The following is a 13,004-nucleotide window of genomic DNA, read 5'->3' as shown; positions in this document are numbered from 1 at the left end:
TCAGCACTTTCTTTACCTTCAGTCATCTGTTAATACACTTTGCAGCTTAATATTAGAATGCAGTTGTGTAACACTTAGAACTACACTAAGTATTTGTGGTTTGCATAACTATGCATCTGCACTACATATTTTTAACATGAACATATATTAAATAATTAATCAGGCATATTTGTGAAGAATTTGTAAGTTAATATGCATTTTGTGTAGAATAATCATGAGAGATGCATTTTTCTCTAACAACGGTATGTTTTGTATTTATGTGTAGCTACATTTATTTTATTGTAGAAAAATCCAGAAAAGACAGTTTGGTGTTGTAGAACATTTTGAGACAGTTTTAGATCTTTTCCCAATATAAAATTAATGATGGTAAAAATGTCTAACAGTAAACTGTGTACCCACACATGAAGTATTTCAGCAATACTGATATTTATGGGGACATAATAAGATGAAGTCTTTATGCATATAGATTAAAATGATTCTGTTATAGCAGCTAAGGATATGTGAGAAGAGATTAAACAGAAGGTGATACAAAAACTGGAAGCTTTTGATTATGGATTGTAAGATACAGACTGAAATTGGTTGTAGTCCCTTTAGTTTTATACACAGGTCAGGTATATTTTTTATCAGTTAGAGGAGAAATTGTGGATGGTGGGAAATAGGGCAAGAGTTAAAAATGGGTTAAGCCAGTTCTCCCTGTTGAAGGTGATTTAGGGTTACCTATTTTGAAGTAATACTTTAGAACTACTCTGTTTAGGCTAATATACATAACACAAATAGATGGTTGTAAATAGATGGTTGTAAATCTAAGTGGAAAGGGATGATGAAAGGTAAGGGGCATTTGAGAAATAAGCATTTAGTAAGATTTTGGGTGCAAGTCCTTAAGGAGAGTAACAACTGCCATACATAATGTTATTCAGAAAGTATTCTAAGAACAAAGCCAACACTGGAATGGAGAAGGGAAATTTGGCAGTAAGTATTACTGCACATTGGGATTAAGAAAATAGGCAAGAGAGAGGGCTGAAATTTACTGGAGAAAATTACCAAATGAACCAAGGTATTGAGAGCAAAGAACTACAGAGAGAAAGCTAATAGAATGACATGAGGCCAAGCAGACCAGGGACTGATAGAGTAGAGGTAAAGAGAAAAGGGGATAAGGGGGATCCTAAGTGAAAATCACATCTAGTATTTTTTTTTCTTGAGTCTAGATCATAAGCTGCTGTTAAAATAAAGGATAATTAACAGTTATTTAAAATAGCGCATGGTAACTGTAAGAAGTAGGATTTTTGCTTGGAAGTGTTTGCATAGCTATTTGTATCTCTCGTGCAGACTTTTCCTTGGGTAGACAGCAAATGTTGGAAGTGTGGTGGGAAAGAGAGGTAACTGAAAATGTAGTTAGGCAGTGTTATGAGTTGGCAGATTTTAAAAAGTCACTACAGAATGTTTTGCCAGAAAAATATTGAGGGAGCAAATGGTTGTAACTGAAGAAGTGATTTGTTTGAGCTTAGTCACAAGATCTGAATTGCCTGGTGGGATGCCCCCTCACCCCCCACACTGGGCCAGTAGTCAAGGAGCTTGTATCCTCACCACTTATACCAGTGAGGGACATTCACTTGAATGAATTTCCAATACTACCAGTCTGCCCTAGACTCCTCACAACACAGCCCCAAACAATTCTGGTCCTCCATAAACTCCATCCTCCACCCAGGTAAAGTCAGTACCCCTCCTCCTAACTTCCCTCACTCCTCAGAAAATATTGCTACCTCATTCAACACACACTTCACCCAAACCATACTATCACTAGCTAAACAACACAACCCCCCTCCAACCCACACCTTCAACTAGTAATCTCCCCACTGCCTTCTCTTTTTCTCCTGTACCTACCTCCAACATAAAAACTCTTAACTAAACTTAAACCCACCAAATTAGCAGCAGACAACCTCCCAAGTGAATACCTACAAATTGCAGCTGATGCTCTGGCCTACCCAGTATCCATCTTGATTAACCGATCTCTGTCAGAAAGTTACGTTCCCACATTGTGGAAAGTCTCACATATAATTCCCCTCCACAAAGGCGGACCCTCTGCAGAACTAACCAATTACCACCCCATAGCTATTCTCTCTCCACTCTCCAAAATACTAGAGAGATGCATACACTCTCAGGTCCCACACTACCTCCTTACTAACAACCTCCTTTCCAGTACTCAGCATGGTTTCCGACCAAGCCATAGCACCACCACTGCCTTACTCTCCTTTACTAACACTATCCTTCAGCATAAAAGCAATGGCTATCTCTCCTCTGCTACTTTCCTAGACCTATCTAAAGCATTTGACATGGTCCCACACAAACAACTTATCTCTGTCCTCAATAACCTATCCTTCTCACAATCAGTCACCAACTGGTTTCAGAGTTACCTGTCTGACCGCCAACAATCCGTTGTATGGCAGAATGACACATCTCACCAACTACCTGTCTCCATAGGGGTTCCCCAAGGATCCATCCTTGGACCCCCTACTTTTCTCTGTTTACACCAATAATCCAGCCTCTGCCACCAAACATGGCACACTCATCCAATACGCAGATGACTCAACCATCATCTGCTCAGCTCAGTCCCTACCCAAACTGCAAAAAGTCACACAGGAAGCCTTTTCCTCTGTTGAAACATGGTTATCCGATGCCCAATTAATACTCAACCCAAACAAAACTAAACTACTCATCTTCCAACCCACCAGACATACTCAAAACAACTCTCACTTTAACATCACAGCAAAAGACAACAACACTATATACCCAACTGAACACACCAAATTGCTAGGAGTGGAAATAGACAATAAACTAAAATTTGACATTCACATATCCATGACCATAAAAAGTGCACAAAAACCTAGGAGCATTATACAGAAATAAACAATTTCTCACCAAAGCAGCAAAGATTTCAATAGCAAATTCCCACCTTATCTCCACCCTACTTTATGCCTCTCCAGTATATACCAACCTAAGGCAATGTGATCTAAACAAGCTAGAGACCTGCTACAACAAAATCGCCAAATTCACCACAGGGGCATCCTACCGTAGTTACCACTGTCTCTCACTTGCTGAACTGGGCTGGCTTGAACTCCCTCACCTCCTTCAGTGGTATCAACTCTCACTCGCCCACAAACTAGTAAACCATCCACTAAATGTCCCATCCCTCCAGAATCTACTCCAACCCTATCGCACCACCAGACCACTAAGATCCAGCAACAAAAATCACTTGCAGATCTCTAAAACCAATAACTCTGCTGGTGATGCACTATTCTCTTGCGCCATAGCCAAATTATGGAACTCACTCCCACCCACAATTACCTCCGTACCATCATGCACCAACTTCAAAACTTTATTAAAAGCGCACCTAAAAACATGCTGGCTATGCCCTTGCAACTCCCACTCTAATATCATCTACCCCATCCAACTACTACCTTTCTTTCACCTCCACTAACTACCTTGATGATAGCAAGCTCAGATGCTCATAAGCCTAGTACTTATTATACAGCAGGAACTTCTCATTGTTACATTTGTTAATGCCTGTTATGTACTTCACAGATAAAGATTCTAGTTGTCTACTGATGTACTATGTTCTTCATCTGTAAATATGTTGTAAGTTATTTCTATGTTAAATTGTTAATCTCTATGTAATCCAATGTAACTACTACTGTGGAGCTTTTCTCCCCGGGCCTCCGCTGAAAATGGACCCATGTCCAGTCAGACACTCCCGGTCAACAAATTTAAATAAAATAAAAATAAATAAAATAAAATAAATGAAGATAGGTACACACAGTATTTCCAGGTGCAGATGTTCTTCATGTTTCACTGTTGCAGTCATCACATTTGGGTTATCTGCCTGCAGGTAGCTCTCAGTCGGCCTGAATACCAGAGTCTTGGAATTTCTGCGTTGGATGCTGTTGCTTCTTCCATGACGTCAGGTCGTCATGGGTGTAAAACATGCAGCCGAAGCCAATCAGCTTTTCTTGCCGTGCAATATCCAAAGCAGTAGTTGACAAGTGCTAGTCAGCCGTCTCCTGAAATTTTTGTTTTTCGAGTTTCAGACCTGAAGTCTTATAAAAGATAAGCACCCCGTTGGGGATCCTTTTTTCTTGCTCTAACCGATGTCAGAAGAAGTTAATAATTGTCTTGCCTGTGGAAAGCAAACACCTAACAGAGATTTTCATTCTTACTGCATCACCTGTTTAGACCCAGACCATGACGTTCCTCGCTGTTGGTTTTGTGCTTGTTCAACACCCGAACTATTCGTCGTTGGGCTATTTTTGTAGCTAAATTCTTTCACTCTCGTTCTCCGTATTCCGAAATGGCTTTGATAAGCCATCCGACTACCGATCTTCTGAAAAAACGTAAGGATAAAGACAGAGATGGACTGCATAGGTCCAAAACTGCTGATGACGCTTCCGTTAAGCTAGTCGCCAGTCCACCGGTACTTAGTGAGGAGCTTTTGCAGCCCCTGAGACCCGCTTCTACAGATTTGCAGGCCTCTACTGAAACCCATTCGGAGTCCGGTATGCCGAGAGATGCTTCTTCGACTATGGAACCTGCGGATGTCTCTACCTTGGATGGGTCCGGAGCCGCTGTGCAGGCACTGGCTTTTGAAGGTGTATTCAGGCCTTCCAATTTTCATATTAAACCGCCAACTTCATTTCAAAGCAAAAATACCGAATTTCTCAGGCCCAGGGTTTGCACTACGCCTAGGAAACTGACGACCAAAGCGCATTCTCAGGCCCACATGCCTCAGAAACAAATGGTTAGAATGGCTGAAGAGCTTATTACTTTAATTAGGGGAAGCCAGCCTTCCCTCTCAAAAAGACCAAGAACTGATTTCCCTTCTGATTCTTCAGATCATGAGTCTGTTAACTCTGATCCTTCTGATTACCAGGAACATACCCTTATCTACCTATGAGGATTCTGATTCAGAGGATTCCTTTCCCTCTGCTTCCCCACCAGAAGATTTGTCTTTTGGTGAAACCTTGCATAACCTTAGAGAGCATTTCTGCTGGGAGTGCCAGGACTACCCACAGTCCAAAAAGAGACTCAGGAATTTTTAAACTTGCCCTCAGCGCAGGCCTTTAGCTATCCCTCCTGTTCTGGAAATTGTAGATATCTTCTTGGAATCCAGCCTTACCCCTGATACTTTGCCTCCAGCTCCCAGGAAACCTTATAGGTACTATAGAGTACCTGACTCCCCCAAATTTCTCTTTAAGAATCTTACTATGGATCCAGAGACCATTTCCTAGGGACCTAAAGACATTAAGGCTACAACAGCCAAAAACCCTACCCCTTCGGACAGGGACTCTAGGGCTTTAGGACAGATGGGGTAAGAAGGTATACACCTCTGCTATTCTTGCCATCAGGGCTTTAAATTGCCAGTTTCATATGTTAAAGTATCAGCAACGTGTTATGGGGCTAATGAAACAGAAAATTATGATGATTCCTGATTGTGCAGAACATAAAGATTTACAAGAGTTAATGCATTCTGCTAACCAAATTGGAAAACATACTTGGCAATGTGGTTTTGATGCCTTAGAAGCGTCTTGCAGGGCTGCTGTCACTGGGTCTGTTCTTAGAAGGCATGCTTGGGTTAAGGAACAAATCTTGCCAGACCATGTCAAAGCAAAATTAGTAGATGTACCATTAAACTAAGAACACCTGTTTGGCAATAAAGCAGAAGTCCTCAAAAAAGATGGAGGAAAAAGCTAAATCTATGCAAACTGTTAAAGATTTCCTACAGTTACAGCCACCTTGATTCAGTAGGCATTGGCCTTCTAAAAACTGGTCCTTTCCAGTCCCTCCCAGACCTTCTCAGTCCAAACCCAGGGCAGCAGACCACCAAGATTACAGTCTTAAGGGTATGCACATATCTAAGCACTGGAGTGTCCCACCTCTAAAACAGAGAGTAGTAAGCCACCAGTCTATGGTAAAATCTCACAATGACTTATCCCTCACTCTTCCAAGCCTTGCCCAAGTACTTGCACCCTTAGGAGGAAAACTTGCCCTGCATGCTAAAAACTAGGAGTACATCACCCAGGACAGATGGGTCTTGAACATTGTATCCCAGGGATACAGATTCTACTTCCACTCACTGCCAACCCCAAGCGGATGGCCAGACCTCCTACCTAACCAGTGGGCAGAGACCCAAAAGCAGCAAGTACTTTCTCTTCTCAGTATCAAGGCTATTCAGCCTGTCCCAGCAGAGCAAAGGGGACAAGGTTTTTATTACAAACTTTCTGGTACCCAGAAAAGAAAACTCTTGGCGCCCTATCCTGGATCTGTCTATTCTCAACACCTTCCTGGTGGTTCCAAGATTCAAAATGCATACTCTCCAACAGCTGTTTTATATGCTAGCCAAGGACTCCTGGCTAGCCACCCTAGACTTAAAAGAAGCCTATCTGCACATCTCCATATTGGAATCCTGCAGGAAATATCTACATTTCAGAGCAGGCTCTATGCACTGTCAGTTCTCTGTACTTCCCTTTGGCTTATCTACTGTGCCCAGGGTATTCACAAAATGCCTAGCTCCAGCCATTGCATATTGCAGGCAGAGAAAAATTCAAATTTACCCGTACTTGGACGATTGCCTGATTCAGGCTGACTGTCAGGAATTGCTGCTCCAGCACCTGACTTTTGTAAAGGGACTTATAACTTCCCTGGGGTATACCATCAATGAAAAGAAATCACATCTGATACCCAGCCAACAGATTGTATTCCTGAGAGCAAGCTTGAACACAACTTCCCAGAAGGCGTTCCTCACTCCAGAAAAACAAATTTATTTGACAAACTACTTCAGTCTACTGGCCACCAAAACCCAACTATCTGCAAGAAAAATACTGCAAGCCCTAAGGCTCATGGCCTCTTGCATTCTACATGCAAGACTGCATATGAGGAAACTTCAGTGGTACTTAAAAAGTCTCTGGTGTCAACATTAGCAGGACCTGGAAACAATGGTTCCTATCATTCCTTGCCTAAAGGCAGAGTTTCTGTGGTGGGCAGAGGCCTGCTACCACAACAAATGACTCCCTTTCACTCAACCCCCTGCTACCCAAACCCTAACAACAGACGCATCAGACTGTGCATGGGGGGCTCTCATGGCAGAACAATGCATACAAGGCAAATGGAGCCCAAAGCAAATGCACCTGCATATCAGTCAAAAAGAAATGTTAGCTTTGCAGAATGCTCTGACAGCCTTCAAATGCTTTATTCTTCCAGGGCAACTATTGATAAAGACAGACAACACCACAGTTATGTGGTGCATAAACAAGCAGGGGGAACCCATTCCTACCCACTCTGCAGGTTAGCCATGGCTCTGTGGAACACAGCTTTGAGCAATCAAGTGCACCTGCAAGCTCAATTCCTGCCAGGCAAACTAAATTCACTGGCAGATGACTTAAACAGAAATCTAATGGCCCCACACAAGTGGAAACTGGAACCCAAATCATTCAAGCTTCTGATCCACAGGTGGGGGGGGGGGCACCAGAGGTGGACCTCTGCTTCCCCTCAGAACTATCAGTTGAGCAAATATTGCACCAGAACTCCCCACAGCCAAGCATGGAAAGTGGATGTTCTGTCCTTTACATGAGAAAACCTCGCAGTCTATGCCTTTCCCCCTCTGCCCCTCCTCTCGAAGGTTCTACTAAAGATCAAATGGGACAAGCCAAGGACAATCCTGATTGCACCAGACTAGCCATGCCAGCACTGGTACCCACTTTTGTGCAGTCTGACAGTACTGCCACCATGGCACCTGCCTCAGACCCCCTCCCTGCTGTCCCAGCAGGAGGGCCAGGATTTTTCATCCTCCACTACAAACCCTGAACCTAGCAGCCTGGCTCATCCCCTGAACTCAGCACCAGCAACCCTCCGTAAAAAGGTGCTGGATGTCATCCTTAAGGCAAGGAGGCCTAGTACTAGAAAATCCTATTCAGAAAAGTGGAAAAGATACTGTTCTTGGTGCCAGTCTCAGGGAATAGACACAACTGTGCCCAGCTTACCTCATATACTAGATTACTTAACAAAAATACTCCACAAAGGCCTGTCCTTCTCTTCAATTAAGATTCATACCACTGCAATCTTAGCTCATTATAATACTGAGCCACCCCTCTTCACTCATCCTCTGATCAAACAGTTCTTGAGAGGAGCCAAAAATTTAAGACTCCCCAGGAGAGCTCCCACTCCAGCCTGGGACCTTAATTTTGTATTGGAAAAACTCACGCTTCCACCCTTTGAACCTACTGCTTCAGCAGAGTTAAAATTCCTCTCCTGGAAAACAGCGTTACTTCTAGCCATCACTTCAGCAAGAAGAGTGTCAGAATTGCAGGCCCTTATGGCCATGGAACCCTTCATTATCTTCCATGCGGACAGGGTTTCCCTCAGGGCTAACCCATCATTTATGCCCATGGTGGTGTCTAGTGTGGCTTTAAACCAATCCATTCATTAGCCAACTTTTTTCCCTAATCCTCAGAATAAAGGGGAAAGGATCATGCACTCCTTGGACATGCACAGGCAGCTTAGGTTCTATCTGGACAGGACTAAACCTTTCAGAAAATCTGACCAGCTGCTAGTCAGCTTTGCTACAGTGGCAGAGGGCAAGGCCATTTCAAAGTAAACCATTTCTAAATGGATAGCACACTGCATCCATTTCTGCTACAAACCCCATGAGAAACCTAACCCACATGGGATCAGAACACATTCCACTAGGGCTACATCAGCCTCTACAGCATTTCTCAGGGGAATCCCTACCAGGGACATCCTGAAGCTCTGTACACACCTTCACCAAGCATTACCACTTACCTAGCTTTTCTAAATCCAGAGATGGTTTTGCCACAGCAGTCTTACAGGGCCTACTTGCCAGCCCTGATGCTTCTTGACTGCCACCACCCATCCTCAGCTTTGGGAATCAACCCAAATGTGATGACTGTAACAGTGAAACACGAAGAACATAGCACAGTTCTGTGCACTTATCATAAATGTAGATGTTCGAGTGTATTCACTGTTGCAGTCCTGGTTACCCTCCCTCCAGCCCCCTGACTTCTCTATACTTCTACCTATTCCTTTTTGTTTGGCCATATCTTACAACATTGGTATTTACTTTCTACTGGGGGTGTTCCACACCATGTAATTGCTTCCTATTGTGGGGGCTCCTGACATCTGGGAGAAGAAAAACTGATGTAATAGCGTCAGCTGCATGTTTTATACCCCTGACGACCTGACGTCGTGGAAGAAGCGACAGCATCCAACGCAGAAATCCCAAGACTCTGGTATTCAGGCTGACTGAGGGCTACCTGCAGGCAGATAACCCAAATGGGATGACTGCAACAGTGAATACACTCGGAACATCTATATTTATGGTAAGTGTACATAACTGTACTTTCTCTGCAGTAAGCATAATTTCCCTTAAGAAGAGCATACAGGGAACACACTCAGTCTGGGTTTTTCTCTGTCTCTCTCTCTCTCTCTCTCTCTCTCTCTCTCTCTCTCTCTGTCCATGCCCCCAGCAAGAGTCCCCACTGGCACAGCTATAGAGTTGAGTTCTCAGCTGAGTGCCCCCAGGCCAAGTCCTCCACCAGTTTCTCTGTAAAACCAGGCTTTGCGCCCCTGCTCCAAGTAGCTGACACACACACGCTTTGAGATTTGATTTTCTCACAGACACACACAGACACACACAGACACACACAGACACACACAGACACACACAGACACACACAGACACACACAGACACACACAGACACACACAGACACACACAGACACACACAGACACACACAGACACACACAGACACACAGACACACACAGACACACAGACACACAGACACACACACACACTTGGGAAAGACTGGCACAGATTTACTAACTATGCACCTCTGCCCAGACTATAAGGTAGATGCTGCCACCAGGACATTCCAAAGCCAGCTATTCTAAGGCTCTTACAAGGGTACCCGGTTATACAGAGTGAAATTAATACTAAAACAAATGGTACCAATGCAGTAAGGCTTTCAGGAGTGGCCACAGTGTCCCCAAATAAATATAAGTACTCTCAAAGGTTAAAATATTCTCTAAAGGACCGACCATAATGAAAGGTTTAAATATATTTAATAATAAATAATAAAAAAACATGAAAATACTAAATATCGATTTACAATAAACACCGAGTTTCAATCACATGGAATATTAAACTAACACAGATGAAGAGATTCACACAGATACAGACAAAATGTGCTCATCTAATCTTAACATATTTTTGTGGCTGATGTAAAGAATTCCCTGGTTACTTACTTAAAGCAAGGCAAGATGAAGTAGGTGTGATCCTTCTATGTCAGGTTTCAAAAACAGACTGCACTTAGACTTCTGTCTCATCTAGTATTAAAACATCATTTCAGTGCTGGATTACAGAAAGACATCTGGTCATCTGACTTATGGTTCCCATACTAGCCCCCTTTACTAGAAACTGAACCAGAATCATACACACAGGTAGAGCGTTGTCAAGATGTGTTGTAGCATTTGAAAGCCATAAAACCATTTCAGCACTTCCACCTTTGCAAGGTAGCAATTAGTTCACTGCTGAGGACAGTACAGCAGGATTCCTAGTCTGTTTTTACAGACATTTTGTCTCGGGCTGCAGGCAGAACTGTGCGACACAATCTTTTTGGTCTACCAGGTAATTTAATTTCAGACTGTTTTTCAAAAGTTAGCTGGACTGAGATTAACATCTTCTCTTCCAGTATCCTCAGTTACAGTATTAATTTCAGCAGTTATAATACAGTCTGACATACGGGTGTATTTTTTTTCTACCCAGCACGACCCACTGTTGGTACATTTTTTAACACAAGCAGCTTTGCAAATACATTTTCAGCACAAGCACCTGTACAAATCAGTTTGATATACAAATGACACAGTTCTTTACAAAACTCCAGCTAGCTATGCTGGCATATGTTAACACATCCACTGCCCTACTTCTCCTGGCATAGCTGGCAATACCTCACATTGTCACACTTGGACATAGTAAGGCCTTAGTGTATTTAATGTATTGGTTGCCCAAAAGAAAAAGCAATTGCTAGAAAACTGAAATCAAAAATCAAACCAGTTTTAACAAAAGTACAGAATATTATAAAGGAGGTAGAAGAACTGCAGGTTAGATCTTAGAAAAGGGAAGGGGCAGATTACATGGAAATAAATGAAATTTATGGGAACAGTACCTCCAGAATAATGTTCAGGAGGAGGAGTGGGGTTTAAGGGATTGTAGGAACTGAGCAATTTATGTAATGGAGTGTATGACAATTGTTAAATGTATACCGCGTGAAAACAATGAGAAATATAACTGATCTGTTTTATTTTTTGTTAATGTATGTGTACCTGTGTCACTGTTACAGCTGTGATGTAATAAAGATGTTTAAAAAATGGTCCTTTCGTCAGTGCAGTAACAAGACACTCCACTGAGAGTAAGGGGTAGTGCATGTTTTAGGAATATCATTGTGCATGTATGCGAGTTAGAGCAAATTTGGTTCTCAGAAATCAGAATTTTGATTTCCCTATAATTATTTTTTTTATCACTTGTTGATACTGGTAGAATAATGCTGATTAATATATCTCTGTTTATACCTTCTTCTTTCGGCTTTTTCCCAGTTAGGGGTCACCACAGCAGATCACCTGTCCGCTCATGATTGGCAGTGGAGTTTTACGGTGTTGAGTTGCCAGCCCGGCGCCCAACCTTCTACAGAAGGCACATACATGCACGCACTCACACCTAGGGCCAATTTAGAGTGTCCAATCCACCTACAGCATGTCTTTGGGATGTGGGAGGAAACCGGAGCACCCGGACGAAACCCATGCAACCACAGGGAGGACATGCAGACTCTGCACAGAAGGCACCCCAGCTGAGGATCGAACCGGAGAACCTCTTGCTGTGAGGCAGCAATGCTAACCGCTGCACCACCGTGGCCGCCCATCTCTGTTTATACCTCAAAGATTTGCCGTTATGTGAGTACCTCATTACAGATATATCTGTAAAAAACTAGAGGTGTGAAGCAGTCAAAATAACTAACATTATTGCTTGTGTGTGTGTATCTTTTAGTAATATTTGAGTCCATCAATGGCTTATTTTTTAAATTTGATTTTTCTGTTTGATTTAGCGGGTTTTTTTTTTTATGTACCGTATATATCTTTTTATTTTCTTTGAATGTTTGGTGGCATCTTTTAATGTACTTGGGAGTTTATATTTAGACATAAAACTGTCAATGACCCAGACTTTATCTCTTGATGATGATGATGACTTAAGAACTTGATGTATGTTTAGGGTTTAATAAGTGTTTCTTGCAGAAACTGGTCTTTATTTTGCATGTGAAAATAAATTTTTTTTTGCAGACTTTTTGCCGTAGTTGCATTTGGGTTTCCTTACATAGTCATGGCTAGCAATGTGAAGTTCTACTTCATCTTCATCCCTATTGATATTTTGGAAAAATTCTACCAGTCAAGACAGTTAAAGAATTCTGTTCAAATACCCTGTCACAGCAAATTTGATAGGCTAAATTCTGATTCTGTATTTCTAACTACCATGGCACAGTTAGCAGACCAGCACTGAGACTAGAATCCAGAAAGCAGTCTGGTGAGAAACACAGGAGCAAACCACCATCTGGTACAGTCATAAAAACAAGTTTTCATGCCATTTTAATGTCCTAGCTATTGCATTGTTTTTTTTTGTTTTTTTTTTTTTTGATCGATTTGTACATTTTCCTTTTGAAGGTTTTGGAGAAGATGAGACCTATTGATCAGAAGTTGAAATATCAGATTGATAAACTGGTGAAAGCAGCAGTCACAGGTCATGTGGGTGAGTCTTGTACAGATGATTAAACAAGGTTGTACATGTAAATGACGCACTGCAAATATGTTGATGCTCTGCATTTTCATCCAAAAATGTTTCATGTTTTAATTGATTTAGTAAACCTGTTAAAAAGATAAAAAACTGTATTCATGG

The 13,004-nt window shown here is 42.1% G+C and overlaps 1 protein-coding gene across 1 annotated transcript in view; it reads left to right on the top strand.

Annotated features, from left to right (window-relative positions):
• The window catches only part of NGDN (neuroguidin), a 579,874-nt gene that overhangs the window by 265,954 nt on the left and 300,916 nt on the right, over positions 1-13,004 (top strand). The window contains exon 5 of the mRNA XM_044058154.1: positions 12,773-12,857. Coding sequence (XP_043914089.1) covers positions 12,773-12,857 — 85 coding nt within the window. The remainder of the gene's footprint in view (positions 1-12,772; positions 12,858-13,004) is intronic.

Source organism: Protopterus annectens, chromosome 16.part0 (assembly GCF_019279795.1).
Source record: "Protopterus annectens isolate FY-2018-M chromosome 16.part0, PAN1.0, whole genome shotgun sequence".
NCBI lineage: Eukaryota > Metazoa > Chordata > Ceratodontiformes > Protopteridae > Protopterus > Protopterus annectens.
Note: the sequence above shows the minus strand (reverse complement) of the source record. Positions and strands in the feature narration are given on the sequence as shown.